General features: G+C 35.6%; 1 protein-coding gene across 1 annotated transcript in view; it reads right to left on the reverse strand.

The window, feature by feature from the left end:
- The window catches only part of LOC107092652 (protein Wnt-10a-like), a 36,612-nt gene extending 17,156 nt beyond the window's left edge, over window positions 1–19,456 (reverse strand). The window contains exons 1-3 of the mRNA XM_015387248.1: window positions 19,383–19,456; window positions 17,870–18,135; window positions 7,537–7,913 (exon numbers count right to left, since the gene is read on the reverse strand). Coding sequence (XP_015242734.1) covers window positions 7,537–7,913; window positions 17,870–18,135; window positions 19,383–19,456 — 717 coding nt within the window. The remainder of the gene's footprint in view (window positions 1–7,536; window positions 7,914–17,869; window positions 18,136–19,382) is intronic.
- Window positions 19,457–21,353: the final 1,897 nt, after the last annotated feature.

The following is a 21,353-nucleotide window of genomic DNA, read 5'->3' on the forward strand; positions in this document are numbered from 1 at the left end:
GATCCTCATTCAATCTAATGCTTTGGACTTAAACATATGAGATAAACAGAATAGTTGAATCATTTGCAGAAGACATTATCTTGGATCGCTGCTAGGGTAATCAGAGGCCATCAGTCCTGTCAATAAATATGGTTCTGGAGTCTTGCTGTCATCCAGGTATTGCTGGGCGTAATAACTCTATCTTTTAATGCAACATTAGTTTTGATGCCTTTGTTTCTATGCCAAAAAAAATTAGCAGTGTGTTATATTGAACTTCAAAGAGTATTAAGAAAAACTGAGTGCCAATGGTTGTATTATTTTCTTTTTCCCTAGGGTAAAGTATCAAGATATTATAGTATAGCGGTTTTTAAAAGTCCCCAGTGATGAATTACACACAGTAAAGCTGTATTTACATAAACATCTAGGAATTTTTCTCAGTTTTTTATTTTATATTGGAAAACCATGGGTTTCCACAACAATACAGCTTGATTTAAGAAAACACTTAGACTTTTATTTTTTATAATAAAGTTATTAATAACATTAGCTTAGTATTTTGTTTTGGACTCATAGATTTAAGCAAAAATATAAAGCAGTGAGAGAAGTGGGAGAAGCTTAAATGTATTTATACATAGTTTTATCTTTTACTATGAACTTGTAACAGTCCTATAAAAGCTGGAGGTAACTAGTAGATGCAGAACAGTAAGATGATCCCACTTGTAAACTTTAGAATAAATCAAAACAAGTTGTATTTATTCTGGTTACTTATAAAAGTAATAAGTTTATTCATTTATGGATTTAAAGCTGGCCTAATCTGAAATGTGTGATTCATTTTTTTTTGGCTGTTACTCTTACAGTGAACTGATGGAGCTTTACATCCTTAATTTCATACTTAGAAACATATATATGAAAAATGTTATTGACTCACAAAAATAGGCCATAAGAGCACAGTGATTCACGTCCAGGCATTATTCTAAACAAGAAAATTTGCACTTTGGTTGGCACAGTTTTCTTTTACATTGGAATGTTAAGACTGACGTCATCCAATTGTGCAGTTTTAATTGACTGTTCTGGGGAAACATTAATCTAATCTCTATGCTAACGAAGAACACACAAGAAGTATAAAGTATAGGGTTGGGCTCTGGCAATCGAAAACCGGTTGGAACCGACTCTAACTTTTCAATTGTTCTGGAATTATAAATATTTTCATTTTCGATTCCTTATTTCGACGCCCACTACACCAATCGGAAGACAAAGCCACAGAAAAACGGTTAAGAAAAAGTGCAACGTTAATGTTAAAATGTAGCTGTACCTTTGTACATCTTTACTTCTCCATGTAGCCCTACAAGACTTTTTGAACAATTCCGTCTTTGAATCCAAATGGTTAATTTGCATTGCTCCTTCTTTTTCTACTTTGGCTGAAATGCGATGCTCTTACATCACGTCGCCTCATCCTGCTTTTTCTCTGACAAGTATCCACACTTCAAGAGAAAGCTGCAATGAACCATGACAAGAACCGTTCCCTATCTACCTGCAGTTGTAACCGTGCAAGAGTACGGTTCTATGGTCTGTTTTAGGGCTCAGGATCTGGTTTAGAAACTATAATCTGGCACATTTAAAAGTACCCCAAAAGTTTGTTGTAAAAGTGATTTTAATGTCTGAACCTACATAAAGAAGTATTATACAGGTATGTCTGTCTCCAAATTAATGTTAAATAAATTGTACTTTGAAAACAAATGTTTGTACAGGTAGGCTCTAAATATAGTGTCCTGACGAAGTGATGTGGAATGGTTCAACGTATGCTTAAAACATGCCTTGTCTATCGTAATGAGTCATCAATACCTTAGAGAAGGCTAAAGACATTCTTTCAATACACAAACCACTTGAAACCACTCTTTTACACAAATTACATTTCACAGATCCCCCCTGACACACACCCCAATATAATGGAGATCCTCATTCTATTTCTAACCTCAGACAAGGCACCACAACAGGAAAACTGATTTTGATGGCTGAAATCAAGAATTATATTATTGCTAAACCATAAAATGTTTATTAGTTATCATGTTTGGGTAAAAAAGAATAATTTATAATTTTCAAGTTATGTCCTTGTCACTGTGACGTTCAATGTAAAGCTGCAAATACAATAAAGAGAGCATCTTATCAAGATGTTTGCCTTTATAAAGAGAAGCAAAGACAAAACAAGCCTGCATGTTATGCTGTAAACATCTGAGTCTTTGTCCATTTAAAAACACAAAACATGCCGAAGCACAAATTTAAAATAACAACTGTATAAATGAAACACAGTCAGTGTTTTTCAACAAAAAGAAGCCTTTTAAAGTAAACTATATCATATTTCAGGGATTTAATAATTCATTGTTATCCATTTCATGTCAAATCCCCCTGGGTGTTTACTTTCATGCTGACGGCACAAATGAAAACCTTTTGCCACCGATCTCTGCGTATGACTAGCTCTTCTATTCCGTTACAGCAAGAAGGCCAGCTGTTGTGGCGTTCAGCTGACAAGCTCCACATTTGTGTTTTGTCTGCATAATCAAGGAAACCAGAAGTAAACTGATGAAAAGATACAGTCCCAAATTACTCAGGAGGAAACGGGGGAACAATGAGTAATTTACGGTTGCTTCTTGTCTCTCTGCCACAACAGAGCTGGACGCTGCCAAGGCTTATCAATGTCATTTACATTTTTTCTTGCAGCGCCCTAAGGGCAAATCCTTCAGAACTAGTCAGCAAAAGAGTGTTTGAGTGACTTTTCAAACGGTGGCGGTTATGATTACTTCCTTTGAAGAAAAAAAGAATTAAGCTAAAAGAAATTCACAGCTAATTACACTGTCCTGCACCTTCATTAATCTTTTTCAAAAGCATTTTTATTGGGAACAAAAGAAATATGTTGGCAAAAGACAAGCAGTGACACAACTTAATATCATTGTCAAGCTATGTTTCTGTTCCAAAAAAACCCTTTGATCTTCCAGCTTATAATTTTTTTTCTTCAAATCATCCTGAGGGGATAGCACACTACGAAGAAACTATAGAGTACCTCACGTGTTTGAAAAACGTTCTCATAACATGTGAAATCACAGGTTTTTTTTGTAGAATTCAGCATTGTCTGATTCATGAACAGGCATTTTTCTAACGTTAATATGTATTGCAAGCAGATTATGCATGTCAAGAAAAAAGATTGAAAACCTAGACAGACTAGATGGAAAAAATAAAAACCCATAAGTTTTGCAGAAGTTAAAACTGGGGGGTTCATTTTAAAGGTAGCATTTACTTTAAATACAGAAAGACTTTATGGCCAAAATAATTAATCTAGAGATGCAAGACAAAGAAATAGAAAGACATAGAAAGATCTGAAAATATACCTATGGCTTTATTATAACACACTTTACATCGGGTCTGAGAGGTTCTGTCATTTGTTCTAATGGGAATCAATGGCGTTGGGCCATTGATGGCGTATATAAGTTAGAAGTGGGCTTCACAGTTTAATGTTGTGATGCAATATGTTTATATTTAATAAAAAATATTCTTGAGGGAGGAGAAAGATGATAGTAAATCAAAGGATCACCGCACCTTTTTAAAAGAATTACATTAGGCAGATTTTCGGCTCGTTTTTTGCATGGAGACGTAACCTCAACACTTCAACACACCTCCTTTGGTCTTTGTAGATTTGTTGCAGAGCTGTTTGGTTTAGATACTATTTGTAAATACTTGGTGAAACATTGGGTGGACTTTTTTAGCGTATTATGTGCTAGTTATCAGCATGAAGTATGCCAGATTAATAAAGCAGTTTCAAAATAAAAAAAAATGTTCAAATGGAAAGTTTAGAGTTTTTTTCCAGCAATTCAGAGGAGAACTCTGAACTGCTGGCTCACCCCTCCCTTTACCTCTCGGATGGTTATTGCTAAACATTATGCTCGCCTAGAACAAATTCACTCTGACAAAGGCAATGCTATTTTGAAGTACATTTAGAAAGACAGAAGCATAATTTTACTCAAACATATTGCATCCTTCTTTGAAGGGCAGGGTGGTGAAAATGAACATATGGAGAAATAAGAACATTTACACTAGTTAAGGAGTACTACAGAAATTCACTGGGTGTGTTTTCTTTATTGACCAAGTGTTCCAGCTGACAAAGGGCTGTGAAGCAAAATTAAATAACTGACTAAAAAGAGCAAGTTCTAAAGGTAAATATCTTTAGTTTTCTTTCCCATATATGCCATTACCATTGCCCAATACCTAAAATGACTTTTTCTCTATTTACCAGAGTTAATATAGGCTGCATTTGAAAATTTTTGAGAGATTTATTCAGGAGCGTTCTGTAGCTTAACACGTGGGTGTGACATGCTCTGCACTCTCATTTACCCGACTTACATCATTGAGTCTCTGCCGCGGAGAGAGAACAGGGACGATGATTAATGCTGATGGATCACAAAAGACCAGCCAAAAGTACACCTCAAAACCCATCATACACTCCACATAAGAGTAAGAACGTTTAACTTTTGTCAAGTGTAACAAAAAGAGCCAAATCTAATCATTGCTATAATAAGACAAGACAAAATATTGGGGAAGTTTTCAAGAAGGAGGGATCTTAGAAACATCTAGCAATGACCCTCTTTTTGCTACAAAAGTAAAATGCTCTGTTCAAGATAACCTCAATATTTACCTTATCTACCTTCTTCCCCCCCGCTGACATTATACACTGATTGTTGGTCACTCTGGTGAGTAGTTGAACGGACATACATGAAAGAAAAAAACAAGCATTGTCCCACTCTGGCTGCACAGGTATTTGGTTAGAGCTACACTCAAAAATATAACCCAACACTTTTGGTTTTGCTCCCATTTTTTATGAGATGAATCCAAAGTTGTAAAAATGTTTCCACAAACACAATATCACGGTTTCCCTCAAATATTGTTCATCAACCAGTCTAAATTTGTGATAGTGAGCACTTCTCTTTGAGATAATCCATCCAACCTCATAGATGTGCTTTATCAAGATGCTGATTAGGTGTCTCTCCTGCTGATTACTGTAGGCACCATGATTAGCGCACAGGTGTGCCTTAGACTCTGAAAGGTGAAGTTTTGTTTTATTTGGGGGTCTGGGAACTCAGAAAACCAATCAGCAGACGGCTTATGTTAGAGAAATGAACCTTCAATACAATAACAACAGTTCTGGTTGACATTCCTGCTATCATCATGCCAATGGCATGCTCCCTCAAATCTTACGACATCTGTGGTATTGTGCTGTGTGATAACACTGCACCTTTCAGAGTGACCTTTTATTTAGGGCAGTCTAAGGCACACCTGTTCACTAATTATGGTGTCTAATCAGCATCTTGATATGGCACACCTGTGAATTGGGATGGATTATCTCAGCAAAGGCGAAGTGATCACTATCACAGATTGAGACTGGTTGATAAACAATATTTGAGGGAAATGGTGATATTGTGTATGTGGAAAAAGTTTTAGATCTTTGAGGTCATTTCATAAAAAATTGGAGCAAACCCAAAAGTGTAGTGTTTATATTTTTGTTGAGTTTACCTCCAAACAAAAGACCTGCAGAGCCACAGTGGCAAAATGCTTGTTTTTTCTCCCATGTATGTGCCAAAGACCGTTCAACTACTCACCAGAGGGTGCAAACATCTGCTAAAAAATAATTTTGTTGAAGCTAAACTGAATTGGTGGTCCCTCACGTTTGTATGAATATATGCATTAGTATGAATCTAAGTAGGCTCTATTTAGGTCTAATTTTCAAAAAGAATAAAGAGATGTAAACATTAACTTTATTAGAACCAGTGTTATCATTTTAATTTTAGCAGGGGTAAAAATTAATGTTTAATTTTCTGTTGCACATAAAATATAGTAGATATTTATCTAGGGAACAACACAATAGTTTTCAGTATGTTAACTATTTATTATTGCTGTTTTCCTTTGACAAAACCTACTATTTAGTCAAAACATGTTTTTGAACAAGTATTAGCTATCTTTGTATTTCAATTGACATAATTTATGGAATGCAAACTCGATACACAGTTCCAGAAGCTGTTAGGTCTTTGTTTGAAATAAAAAACAGTATTGAAAACAGTTTCAGAAAATAAACAACTGTGTATTTAAACAAGTATTGGGTTTTCATTGTTAAAATGTTTTAAATTATGCAACATGCTGTGTAGGTTCTGTGCTGCACTTTTCTATTAGCTGCTAAGCCTTTTTTAACAGTAATATATAAGACAGAAATGCCAGAAATTTAGTTAAAATATTTTAATATTAACAGCTGGAGTTTCAAATTCAGATTTTAAGAATCATTATCATGTCGTACATTCTTATGCATCAGTTGTAAATACATAGATAAGGCTATATTTATTTTTTTATGGTTAAAAACCTAATTCAGATATAGACATTTTAATGAATTCATTAGCCAAATTCTATATAGTCTCACAGTGTATTCTTGCTCTTTCATAGGTTCACATTACAAACAACTATATCATATAGAAGCACATTTATGGTATCCTTAGTAACAAAGACATATGTATAAACCAATATTTGTATTATATGTAAGCCATGCTGGCTGCAATTATACGGGAAGTGGTACATAGCTAATTAGCTTTGACCGTGCATAAGGGGATAAAAGCCTTACCTAAGTGTTGGTATATTAAAACAAAATGTTATCAAGTCTAATCAGCTTCATACAGCTCCCAGTTAAAACACCTAACTGTCCAGAAAAGCTTGCACTCTTTAGATTATTTAAGTTATCTTTAATTACTAACTTGGTTATTTTTTATTATTTGTGCACTTTAACTTTAAATGCTGAAATTACCTCTAATGTGATACTGTTTTTAAATTAATATCTACCTGCAGTAACATTCTGTAAGAAATGCACATTTTTAGGAGGGTACCATGAAGAGTTTAGGCCTATTTAAAACCTTTTTAAAGTCTTCTTTTTATGAATTTTTGTTTGCTGATGTTATATTGGAATGATTCATGGAAGGGTTAATCACACTCAATGTTTCTACACGGCAGAATTAAAGCTATAGTCCTGACAGGTGGTTCCTGTTGGACATGCCTTGTGTTTTGTGTCCCTAGTCAGACCTGTTTCCTGTGCTCCTCTTTTGTTTTGTAAAACCAACAATCGAAACAAAAAAGTAACAACCTAGAGGCCTCAAAACAGTCTATCAACTAGTAGGTGATATTATGTGGGATTTATGAACTTTCTCTACAAAATACCTGAGGGCTAACATCAATAACCAACATCTAAAATCGATAATTTTACCAAAGGTTTTCAAGAGTATGATTTGTTTTAAATGAAAACTGAAAGAAGACATATAAACACTGCAATACTGATGTCACTTATTTTTAAATTTCTCTATAAACTGTTTTAAGAGACTCAACATAATCCTATTTAGTTACAGGTGTGATTCCCTCAGAAGATCACACTCCATTCAGTATACTACAAAAGACTTTCTATAATTATATGTACTCTATTGCAAAAGCCTTGAAAATAAATAACTCAAAGTGATGACTTATGTGATGTTTTGCAGACACACTGACCTGCCTCCCAACTTTGTTATTATGCAACCTCATTCTTGCATGGATGTCTCTGTAGGTTTCGCGAGCATCCAGGAAGTCCCTTGAGAACTTCTCCCCAAATTCCACATCAGGGCTGCAGCCACCCCACTCCCAGGAGTCTGGTTGCAGTCCAGAGAGGTCGGCTGGGTAATGCTCCATCACACCATGAACCATCCCCTTCCCCCTCTGAATGGCCTCCAACTGTAAGCGGGTAAGCTTCAGTCGAAAGGCCTCTTCGTCCCCACGCCGCTTCTCATCGCAGCCGCACGCTTTCAGTTTTCCCATGGAGCAGGCGTTGGCCACCGCATGCACCACCCCAGCTGCTGCAATGGCATATGCAAAGGCACTCTCTCGAAAACCTGTGGGAACAAACATTTTGTAAGTAAAAAGCACAACTTATGGGGAACGATATTAATATTTTTCTACAATAAGAAACAAGATATAAAGGAAAGGAGACCAACTCAAAATGCTGTATTATTGTGAGGTATAAGAAAAATGATACATGATTATAAAGACTAATGTCTTTCCACATATATATAGGTTTTTAGAGACCACACCATTCAATGATATTCAATGACATCCAGTTTAATTGAAATTCAATTAAATTCATTTATATAGTGCCAATTCACAACACATGTCATCTCAAGGTACGTTACAGAGACAGTACTGTCAGATTGGTTGGATAAACATTTGATTTCATTCAGTTATTGACTCCTCCTGGATGAACCTGTGGCGATGACCTTTGATTGCGTTTTGCTGTTGACTCTTCAGCAATCTTTCACTACCAATTCAATTCAGTTTCATTGAATTTCACCAATTAAGAAAAAAATGTAACCTCAAGAAACTTTACAAAGTCAATTTAATCGTACAGATTCCAAGCACAAGAGTAAAAATTACTCATTCTTTACTTAAGTACAGACATCTGTGTAAGAAGAGACTCCATTAAAACATAACTTACCAAATAAACTTAACTTCAGCGCAAAAGCAATATGTCTTTGCCTTAAAATAATACATAAATAAAAACATTTTGAAACATTTTCTTAAAAAACATTTTTTCCTCTTCTGCTTACTGTGTTGGTAGAAAGAAAATGAAAAAAATACTGACTCAGTCTAGTTTTGCTTTAAATTTATTTTCCAGGCTGAATGATATGATTGAATTCATTTTCAGAGTTCTGGTATTTAAAGCATTAAAGCTACATTCACCGCGTTATCCTCTTTGCAGAAATCCCTCAGACAAAGAATGCATGTAATGGTGGAAATAAAACCTCTACCATAAAGTTATCCCGACAACAGATTTGGGCACCTAGCAGTGCAGGCATACAGTCAGTTTTCCACTTCATATGAAGGACTGTACAATGCTCCATACGATCCATATTGTTGTTTGCAGTTCTAACATAAATGTGGAATAGTTCAAGGGGGGGAAACACTTTACAACACACTGTTGCAGAGTAATTGGACAGTTTGTAGTAGAAATAAGAACATACCGTAGCTAAAAAAGAAACTGTAATTATTATTAAATAGTTCAGGTAATTCTATCTAAAACATTTTAGTTTTTAAAGAAACATGAGAGCCAAAAATGAAATATTCTGGACCAACAAATGTTTGCAATTGGTACTTTCATTTTTCATTTCATTGAAAAGGAAAAGGCTATATTATCCTTCTTTAAGCCACGCTGTTTAACATCTGACCCAAGTATTAGCTTTATTTGAGAAATATTTAAAGTTATTTCAGGTCAAAATACAGCACTTGGCATGTATTGTTGTTCCAAGCGGGTTGCCCATCTCAAATATTAACCTATGTAACTTAAAAGGGTCGGATCTATCCCTAAAGTTCCACAGTTTTGCTTAATCAACAGGAAAAAGCTACCGCTTTAGGACTCAACATTTTCTTTGCAACCACAGAAACATAAGAAAGCATGCACGACACTTAATGATTAATGAATCATCGCTTAATTGTTCTGCATTCTTATGACAGATATTACAGGTATTCCTTCCCTCTATCAACAGAATAGACAAGCATAACTCATAAAGCATGAGGAACAGTGGCGGCTGCTGCTCTTTGACACACAGGAGGCTCAATGGTGTTAATTTAATCCAATATAACGTATTGTACAATAGCTGTTGTGAAGTGCTCTGAAATAATATGCTCCAGAAACCACGGCACAAGATGACTGTTCTAACTGAATGATCACTTTTCCCTTTCGACTCATGTGGAAAACCTCCTCGCTGTTTGGCCACTGTCAGTCAGAAATCCTTAGGTATGATTGCCAATCAGCATCTAGTAACCAGCTTCTTGATCCATCCCTGCTCCATAGACCCCCTAAGAGGTTTAGTTTCACTGGAAGTAGCATATTTTGGCGTGTCAACCAATCAGGGCTCTACTTTCTCGCTGCTTACCTCAATAGACTGAGGCTCAAACCTCAACAGGCATTTCACATAAAGACTGACCGACAATGTTCTGCTGCTTTAGAGCGGAGGGGGGAGATCGCGTCCGAGAGTGTAATATACAGCTGATTAATGCGCAATATGCTCATGAAATCAGGTGCATTTTATTGCATATTTAATGCAGTTTAATGACTACATTTACGAAATTTGACGATGCATATTTTACCAGTGTTTAGACTCCCTTATTTTTTGTCTTGTTGTTACACATATGCAATGCATAACAAAAGTAGCTGTACCGACTAAACATTTAATATTTTGTGAAGTTAAAACATTAAATTTCAACTAACATTTTTTAGATTATATGTTGTAGGGCAGGGTTTCGCCCACTGTATTATAAGCCCTTGTGGGCTGCCTGCTTTACCTTCACCCTCCCCAATTGAAAAATTAAAAAATGTGGAACATTTTACGGCCTATGAATGTTTTAGATGGCAATGCACAAAGTATTCTCAGAAGTTAAATTACCCAACACAAACAAGACACCAGGGATAAAAATATTTCATATTTCCATCTTACCTTTTCCAAAGTATTTGGTTCTTTTAATTAGACTATAACCAGTCAAGTTAGTTAATCTCTTGTTTTTCTGGAAGATCTAGTACGATTCCGCTCATGACTTGCATCGTTTTAAACATGGTGCTGAATCTTAATGAAATATGCACTTGTTTATTTTAGAGAAGCTGCTTCACAGTGTTGTGGCTTTTGCCCTGTAATCAAGCCAAATTGACTGAGAAGGATCAATGTAAGAAAGGGAGGTGATTATACACCTATGTGAATTTTAATGACTTTGCTACCTTGTTAAACTAAACACGTTTTTCTCTTTGACAGCAGATGATGAAATGTGTGTATTTTTTCCTTTTTGATCAGTTTTTTTCAATCATGTGTGTATGCATTTTCCTCATAAGAAAGCAATTAATATTTGTTTGAGTAAAAGTGGAAGTTAGACAGAGGAACATTTGCTCTTCCCATCTATGGTGTTTGTTGTAAGATCTCAGCTATCTGCCCCTGAAGGTGCCCTCTGTTTTTTTTAAGCAGCCCAACCAACAAACACTTACTGGTCTAGAAAACAGTGAGGATTAGAATGGAAACTTGTAAACTGAACATGAAAAGAAACCTCTCAGGGGTTTACAGTGCAGTAGTTTGAAAGGGGGAAGTGTTCCAAGCTGCGTGTTGGAGTCATATAAAATCTAATAACTTCCCTTTTTAGCACCATTTGAGATAACTTACTTCTTTATACAGATGTCAGAAAACATAAAACTAAATTTTTATTTTAAATTGTGGTATATCGTTTGACGTAGTTTCTGTCGTATGAAATTCTTTGCTCAGCATATCTTGCCTAATGATAAACACATAAAAAGTCAAAGGAAGTTGTTTAAATACAACATTCAAATGGAACTCTAAACATAGAAGGTTTTTAACCTTGATTTAAAGAAAACCAGGGTTTCAGCACTTTTGAATCCTCCTTGGTGTTTAAAATACTGTTTCTTCATGATTGGTTCTGGTTCTGTGGATACACACTAGGCTTACACCAGATGATACAACTGGTTTGATGATGCTCAGCTATGACTCTTTTCTCAGATACAGGAGGCCAGTCTAAGGATTTGAGAACTGGGGTGATGTACTCTATCTTTTTAGTTTCATTGAGGACAAGAGCAGCAGAATTCTGGATCAGCTGCATCTGTCTTACCAACTTTTTAGGCAGACTTGTGAAGACAGCAGAACAGTAATAATCATAACCAAAGCTCAAAGGATGCATTGATTTTTCGAGACCCTGCTAAGATTTTGGTCTTTTAATCCCAGCAATGAATCCCTACAAGCAGTAAATGAGAAAATCAAGCTTAAAGACACAAAACAGCCTGTTGTAATATTGTGATTCTGTTATGATATTTTTTTTCTAAACTTTGCTTTCCCTCAGTATTAAAACCGATCTCATAAATGTTCCTAAAATGAAAAGCATTTTACTACTGCAGATTTATTGGCAATAAATAATGCAAGTCTAACAAACACCCTATACAAAAATGATTACACTTGTGGCAAAATAAAAATTAAATAAAAAAAGAATGTCATGTTAAATTATCTTCACTGCTAAAATACAATCCTTGAAATTTAGCTTAAAAATTTCAAACTTTTCTTCAAAATAGATTAAATTATTATTTTTAGATTAGCTAAAAATGCAATCATTTTTGCTTATGTATTCCTGAGAAAAAAATTAATCTATTTGATATTTTCACCCAACACTCTACTGTGTTTCAGCTTGAAAATGTTGGATCAACAGAGGTGGATCAATGCTATGCAGCTGATCCTCCTCTAGTGCCTTCTGTTAAGATGATCCTGAAAATTTGGATACAAAGAAGAGCGCCTCTAAATACCTGAAACCTACCAAGAAATATTGTATATACTGTAAATTCATATGAAGAAATATTTAGAAGACGGCTATATAAAAGAAAGAAAAAATAATAATTGTGACAGAGGTTGTCTGACATCAACAAGTAGCCTAAAATACTACAGAAAGCATTACATGATACTCCACTTCTTTCTAGGACACATTCAATTCTTAACCATGGAAACTTATCAGCTTTGAAATTTTTACAAAGCAATTACTAGATCTTTTGGATGCCAGCAAACCACAGAGAGAGCCGTTTTTGAATAATTTGAAAAAAAAAAATTAATGTAAAATGGACCATTATCAGGAGAGATCAGCGTTCCAAAATCACCCCAGGAGTACATACATTACCCATCCAGGAGATTCCAAAAACTTAAAGCAAGATCTTGACCACTAAAAGCTTGGCTATCAGTTTTCTATGATTAAAACAAGTATGGAGACTAAACAAAAAATAAGTTTGGTACAGGAACAATACTGCCCAAAAGAAAATTAGCTATTTGCAGAATATTCTGTGGACTGTCAAGGTAACATTTCTGAGAAGGTTTACATCCTAAAACAGCATTTCAGACAAAAAACATGATACCTTCTATCAGATGTGGCTCCTACAGTCGTATGATCTGGGTCTGCGCAACGCTTCCACAAATTGCCATTAGCTACTGGAACCATGACTTACTGTAGAAGTCTGATGGAAAATCCTGAAGAACAATCTCTAGGATCTTAAGCTTAAACATGCTTGGCTTGGAAAGAGGGAAGTGATCCTAAGCACCCCAGCACATTGTGTAAACCTAAAGACTTATACCACAAACAAAATTAGTAAAACTTTTCATTCATAACCGGTAAAGAGACCATTTATTAATGATTAACAGATATATCTTAGTAGTATTTGATAATTTATAAACTCAATCTAAACCATTTATAAAAGTTAAATAGATCATATTGTCCTGCCATGTTAGTTTAGCCCTAACACTAACATCAGTGGACTTAATGTGAGCCTTGCCTTTATTTTTAATTTAACCTTTTACTTAATGGTCTATTTATCTTTAATAAATGGTTTAGATGCAGTTTATAAATGAATCAAACTTTAACAAACAATCTGTAAATCATTAATAAATGATTACCATTTATAAATGATGACTTGGTCGTTGTAAACCACAAAATGTAGGTTTTTGAGTGGCCTAGTCAAAGTCTAGTCCAATTTAGATTTGGTGGCATGACCTTACCATTCATGCAACCTACTTCTACAATTCAATTCATTTCTAGAAATGCAATTATTTGTGGTTGGAAGATATGGAAGAAAAGTTTTGCAAAACACTGACCATAATGAAGCAGGATTCATAAACTCTGCTTCTTTACGTGTCGGTTGTAAATTTATTCTGCATAGATCATTCACTCTTTTATATCTAACATGCTGTATGTTGCATGCTTACCTGGCAGATCAGGGTAGAAGGATCAATGAGATCACTCTAACCCCCATACCACTGTGGTCGATACATAAAACCCACTTAGTCAAGAAGACGGTTTCCTAAGCCTGGCTTGAAAACCCTTTTTTTATGGTCTGCTTTTATGGCTCTAAACAAGGAAGTTGGGAAGCCAAAGAGCAGAGTTGACAAGTAGGTATGAAGTTGGAGCCTGTGATTACATTACAACAATCAAACCATAGGACTCCTATAACTCCACTGCCAACTTTGTAAAGGTAATAGAACATCATGTTGAGACATGGTCTGTTTGATTAGTTTATGTGCGCTGGATCAAAGGTGCTTTAAAGGGGGACCGTATCTCAGAACTTAAGTACTTCTCACAAAACACTTGCGAGCCAGGTCTGAGACAAGTTTTTCCTATATTGGTGTGAATTAGGTAAGAAGTAAGGTGGCATGAAGGTTTGAAGTCAACCTGCTGCTTTAAAGCTTCTGAATTACCAAAGGAGACACTTACAGAGACAAGCTGGTAGGTAGGTGTGAAATGGCTGGGTAACAGTGGTACTCTGCTCTAACCAATGAAGTTGCTGAAAATTATTGTTTTAGATGCCTGTGGATGCACTGAAAACAAGCATTGTCAAAGGACAAACCCCCCAAAAAATGCCTAAAATATTTACTTGTTGCATTTTAACTTGAATCAAATTTGCCTTTAAAGACTCCTATTATTTTTCTTGCGACTTAAATTTATTGTTACACTAAATGTAAGTCTCTGGTTTAATGCTACATTATTTCAGATTTTTAGAGGGCAAGGAGGTTAGTAGGCATCATTACTAAGAGCAGTGTAAAAAAATGAAGATCAATTTACAGGTTTTGTGTGAGAATGTGGGTTTTAAATGATCTTGAGTCATGTTGCGACCCACATGAAAGTTTAAACTTCTATAGCCAAACTCCAAAATTAGCTCTTTACCATGTTCACGAAGCAGAAAATGTCAACTGATTTACTGATAAAATGATTTAACAGGTGAATTAATGATTTAAAACTACCTTCTATAATTATGCTTTTATTGTGAGAAAGAATGCTCCAACTTAATATCTTATGTACATAATTTGACCAAGGAATTCCCCATCTGCCACCTCTATCCTAACGATTTGACCTGTATAAGGAGAGGAGAGGAGAGATGGCACTTAGGCACACCTCCCTACATAGAAAGCCTGTTTTAGCTCCTGTCCGGCTCTGCTCTGGGCTCCTTCACGTGGGGCCCTGGATGACTTGGGAACAAATCAATCTAACAAATAATTCACCGGCTGCGGCACGCCCGGCTGAACTGATGGCAGAGGAAGTGGCAAAATGAATTAAAGTTTCAAAGGAAACTGTCACTTTGTGTTACAGAAACCGACTAAACAGGTTTATGCTTTTGCCTCCGAGAGTTGGGAAAGTGCTGAGAGCAAATTCACAAGTACTTGCTCTGGCAAGGGAAGTAAAAGCATTAGGAGCAAGCCCAGTGACAGATAAGGAAAGGCAAAATGAAAGAAAGAATGACAGAGTGAGATGGGGCGATTCTACTTCTGTTGTTCCACATCTTGCCTCGGTTCCTCCTTAGCCCAGTTTTTAATGTGAACTGAGTAAGAAGGAATACGAGCTCAGAAAATTCACAAGAGGCCATCAGCAGTGATCCATGGCATAGCCTGAGGATCCTACAGCTTCTGATGCAGCAAAGTTAGGCATATAAACAGTTTGAATTGTACTATCCAGTGACAGATCCTCAAAGAATTAATCCAGTTATTTTAACAACTCCGGTTTGGCATATTGAATCTATGCATGGAAGACAGTCAGGTCTATTTCTGCAGGCGGTTATGCTAAAAAGTGTGCCAGATTCCATCTAATCCAGGTCTGTAAACACGTCTCACTGAAAGCACCGCCGCTCTGCAGTAGCTGCACGCAATAATGGCTGCAGCATGTTAACTTGTATCCATTTTTCAGCTTCTGTGGAGGGGATCGTATCAACATGCAACAGATGAATCATCTGATTTAAAGAGGTTGTTTATGTCAGTGGTTTGGAGTTTCTGCACCCGAGGCAAACCAGGGATGCCAGACAACTAGCAACTGCCTCTACTAATAATGACAAACAGCCTTTGATGGAGTCAGTTATAAGGGAAAGTAGGGCCAGGGGTGCATAAGCATACAGTATAGTGAAAAAAAAACAAATTTTTAATAATAGAATAAATACTGCAATTAAGCTTACAACTGTAAATATATGTAAAAATGTTAGAGATGAAATACACACAGTGCTTTGCTAAAGTTTAAGTAGTTGTAGAACTTTGCTTTATTTCATCCTACCTCAACAAGTTCAAATGCTTTTATTAAACTGTTCCGGTACACAAAAACTCAAAGCATACTATTTTGAAGGGAAGGAAGAGTGATATAAGGTTTTAAAATAAAAATAACTTATAAATGTAGCTTTTGGTTACAAATATCACTGTATTTATTATGACTGCAAGTTGGTTGGGGAACAAAAGCTTTTCACATTTATAATTTTTTTTCTTCAATTTTTGCATTTTTTATTTGGAAGTAGCGCAACTCAAATTGGAATATTTTATGTCTGCCTGCAAATTCTCGCTTGGACTGAAGTCAGGACTTTGATTTGGCCACTTAAACTAATGAATGTGCTTTCATATGATCCATTAAATTGTACCGCTAGATGTATGTTTATGCCCCAAATGTAAGTCTTTTCATAACTTACATTGTTTTTTTTCTTCCATGACTGGTTTATATTTAGCTCAATTTTCCAAATTCGAAATTTACATATACATGCTTTAAAGAATCATCCTCCTGGCGTAATGGTACCACTATATCTATGGCTGTTGGAAACAGGATTTATACACGTGGCCAGAAAGATTAAAATCTGAACAGATCTTTTTTAATATTGTTTACTCCACATGGTAACAAACTTTAGATGACAATTCTTCTATCATTTAAATATACAATTTAACTTTAAATGTTTGTGCTAGTTTGTGGTAAGATTTCAGATTAAAATCTTAATAAAATAAATTGAAGTTTGAGATTTTAGAAATGCATGTAATAAAAAAAAATCTTATTATAAACAGTAAAATTAAAAAGAAATCAATTGTTTAATTTGAGATTTCTTTATATGAAAGTAAAGGTAAATTACTTTCCCTTAGGTTTTTTTCACAGATCACTGTCTTTATATTCACTGCCTATTTAGTGCTTCGGGATTATTGATGAAATCAACATTTCACCAAATACAGGGTTCTGAAGTCCTATGTTTTCACCCTTCTTATAGTACAAATAGAATATTTGGGTTAATGGATTAAAAACAAGCAAACTAAACTCAAACTCAAACTATCTGCCATGTGTTCCAATGGTCCAGGTGCTGCAGCTACTTAGAAATTGATGCTTTTTCAGTCAATGAACTGGGATATGACTATCTGAAGGCTTCTCAGGTCGAAATATCCCCTTTCATCCTTTGTGGCTAACTTGCAAAGCTCCAAGGACAACAAAGCGTTGGAGAAAACCGATCTGCAAGAGGTTTGGTAATCCAAAGTTGACTAGTTTCTTTTGAAGTTACCTGCTCCTTTGTTTGGGTTATTGAGGAGCAACAGTAATGTGGTTTGGAAGGACTGCTGGTGACTGGAGATAACCTGACCACTGGAAGGGATCTTGCATTGATGGAAATGAAAATGATCTCTTTCTAAAGTTTTTTTGTTTAAACCTTTGAAGAATATTATTACATTAACTGTTGTTTGGGACCTTTTGTATCTCAATGGCAGCTAATCTTCCAGTAAGCCTGTGCTTTAAAGGTACTTGATTGAAGTGTGTTTGAGGAGAAAACCACAAGCCATTTGAAATCCAAATTTTTACCTGGTAGCTGTGGGTTAAACGTCTAATTCCAAAGCCTACAACTGATTCATCTTTTATTTAGACAGTACCAGTGATTAATTGCAACTGAAAATGTTAAGTTTTGATTTTGCCACTTCTGAGAGTTGTTTTTTTTAAATAAGTTGCAAACAGACACTGAAAAATAAAGCCAGAAACATCAGAAGGATTCAGTAAAACTGACCTCTTTTAAAGACAATGCTGTCATAGGGTATTTTGTTTTTGGTTTCCAGACTCGAGCAGTTCCAGCGGTGCCCTCTGAACTGGTGCTGGCACTCATGGATGGCAATCTGGATTCCTTGGATTGCTGAAGCCGTCACATCTGGATTGCGCATGCACACCTCCAGCTGGCGTCTCGTCAGCCCGGGTAGTGTCAGACAGACGGTGTTGGCATTCAGGATGGGTTCAATGTTGGGTAGTTTCAGACCTAAGATCTCATTGGAATCCACCCTATGAGAAGCACAAAGTTGGTGGTTATTAGTGGGGTGGATCTGTTGCTCAAAACTTTTGCTTCTTCTCTGCTTGACTTTGTTAGTCACTAAAAGTCTAATCAAGACCCCTTAAATGTGACCTTAATATAAAGTTCCATCAGTGACAAAAAGATGTCCTAAACGTACTGTTTTATTGCTGGGTCGTATAAAGTTTAAATACAATTCACAAATGGTTTAAGTTAACAGTTAAAAAAAAACAGACAGAGATATGTCATTTTTAGCACACTTAAATCTGTAAATAAAAAAAAAAAAAAAAAAAAAAAAAGTGTTTTTAAGAACGCTTGTTTTAAGAAGCTTAATTTATTTATTTAAGAGAAAATAGTCTGGGGGAAAAAATGAGACAGTTGTTGGAAATGCTTGTAATATAGTTTTAATTGCTTCCTAATATTGCAAACTCTGTATCATAAGGGACGAGTTTAAAGTACAGCTTTAATAACCAGTGGAAAACCCCCGTCATGTTGCTTCATAAATCTGCTCTTGAAAATATAACTTGACAAACACTTTCCCACTAACTGCAAAAGTTATTATCAGTTCAGAGAAGTTTTTGTTGGAGATCAATCGTGCGAACCAGCATTCAGCCAACGGCACTTTTGGAGACCTTTCCAACTTCACAAAGAAGCAGGAAAAGCAGCAAGAACTAAACGTTTGAGACCTGAAAGATCTTAGGGATGTACTGTATTTCCTTTCATCACCATTACGCTTAAATCACTGGCTGTGTGTGCTTCTGCTTGTCTCAGTCTCAAATACATGGAGTCACAAGCATGTGTAGCTCTTGGCAAACACAAACCAGCAACTGCTCAAGCACACCTTAAAATGCAAATACTCTGGAGTAAGGGAGAGTGCACAGTTGGTTTTACGCACTAAGCCACTTTGCACGCCACTTCCATGCAGTTCCAGGTATAACTACCACATTCATTTATTTTTACTCTCATGTTATCTTAGTAGGAATTGCATAGCTTTGCAAGTTTCTGCTTCAATGTCAGCACAAAGTGTGGAACAACTATTTCCAAACAATATAATTGCACTAACAGGTTTAAATCACTTATTTATTAGGCTACTTGCGCTTAGATTGTGCAGCCTCTAATTGCATTAATAAAAAATAATGAAATGAAAAAAAGAGAAAAACTTTTGTTAACTTATAACACGCCCTACTGAACACTAGTAATATTAAAATAAAATCTATATTTTTTTGTAAATTCAACTTACCTTTTATCCAGAAGACAAATAACCACCAAGACGCATGTGAGTTTGACGACTGATTGTTCCATGTTTGCGCTCATAAAAAAAAAAAAAAAAAGTTTTTTTTGGTTTTAACTTTTTAATGAAGTTTCAAAAATTATAAGAAATTATAAGAAATTTCTTGAAACAATGTTTTAAGTATAGGGATCAATAAAACAAATCACTTCCGTCTAAAGTTGGACGCTGGATTTGACAGCTCCGGGTCCTGCGTCCAGATGTGCCAGCCTCATTCAACAGAAAAGTTTCATCAAGCTCTAAAGTCACAGGCGGTCATGAGAGAGCTGGTTCCTACAAGTTTGGGGAAAAGTCAGTTCTTTCGCTCTCGGATACATCCGCGCTCATGCCGGTGTCCTTGCCAACGAGGAGTTTCATTTAGAGAACATCCGAGTTAAGACAGTCGGCTTCTTACCTATAGGCTTCACTAAATGAAGTCCGCTTGAGTAGTGATGTTTAGTCCTCTAAACTCCTGCTCTTAGCGCTCTGCCAGCCCACTTCGTTGCGTCACTAAGGGAATAGGAGAGCGTCGAGGGAGGTCAAGTGCCTCGTTAAGGCAAGATAGAGATCCTCCAAGATAAGGACACCAGAAACACTTAGCCTGCGCCCTCTGTGAAGCAGAGCAGTTAGATATTCACTGGAGGGGCGATGATGCTGAGGATGATAAAGCAAAGTGCGCAAATGAAAACTTAAGTGAAGTGCTTAGAAATTTCTCTTTTGGCAAAAATAAAGTTCATCACAACCAGAGGAGATATAATACTCAAAGCTGCCTGCAGGTTTTTGGCTTCTTAAGTTATATAAAGTTACAAAATACTGTCAAGACACAAAAATAAATAAAATTGAACATTTAAACAAAGACAAAAACTGATTTCCTTGTATTTGTATTACCAAATGGTAAGCCTAGAATAAACTTTTTTTTTTCAATAAAGGAACTTTAGTAATCTGATATTTGATTAATAGGAACTGTAAATCGCGAGGGACCTTTACATTTTTGGCGTGTTGACAGAAAGGTACACAGTTCCTGAAATTATAATTTTTTTCTACAGTGAGGTGATGAAGCAGACTGAAACTGTTTTATCACTATCTCCCTTTTATCTCCTCTTTTTCATCTTTTATCCTTTTTTTTCTGTTTTTCCTTTCCTGTTCTACTTACATTGCAATGTCCATATAATCTGTAAAACTCCCTGCATAATTATAATAAAGCAATTTATATGCATAAAACAAGTGGAACACTATGGGATAGCCGTTCTTCTTCTCTTGTAAAAGTAAAATCTGTTGGGCTCTTTTTGGCATCAAGACAGTTATTCCTATTGCCACATCGCCAGACAGGACACTGAATAATACAAATAAATACAATGACGTTTATTACTACAAAGATACTGATAACTGTTATATTATCTGAATTTTTAATAGAATGTAACTAAGAAAATTCTTGTCAGTATTTCATTTTTACCTCTGGTTTGCCCTTTTTTACCGTTTGTTTATTGTTCTGGTGTCTTGCCATAAGCCAGCCCATCACCTGACACATTGACGCATCCTGCTTTGAATAGAATAGAATAGAATAGAATAGAATAGAATAGAATAGAAAACCCCTTTATTGCCCCACAATAGTGAAATTGTGCTGTTACAGCAGCTAAAGATTACAGCAAAAGTGTTCAGACAAATGTGGACCTTAAAAAATCTATAAAAATAGCAGAAAAAGTGACAGAGTAAAAAAAAAAAAAAAAATTAACACAATGTACAGTACAGTGTTTTTACAATATAAATACCGTGCATCTGGAGACTAAATAATCAATATGCTGCTGTGGACATTTTTACAGTAATGGATATTACTGTAACACAACAAGAAAGATAGAAAACAGTTGTTTGAGTCTAATTCTAAAATTTAAATATTCTTTCACAGTTTTCATCTTACAGGAAATTTTTTGATCACCTGCTCTGGGA

The sequence above is a fragment of the Cyprinodon variegatus genome, unplaced genomic scaffold (genome assembly GCF_000732505.1).
Source record: "Cyprinodon variegatus isolate N-32 unplaced genomic scaffold, C_variegatus-1.0 Scaffold389, whole genome shotgun sequence".
Taxonomy (NCBI): Eukaryota; Metazoa; Chordata; class Actinopteri; order Cyprinodontiformes; family Cyprinodontidae; genus Cyprinodon; species Cyprinodon variegatus.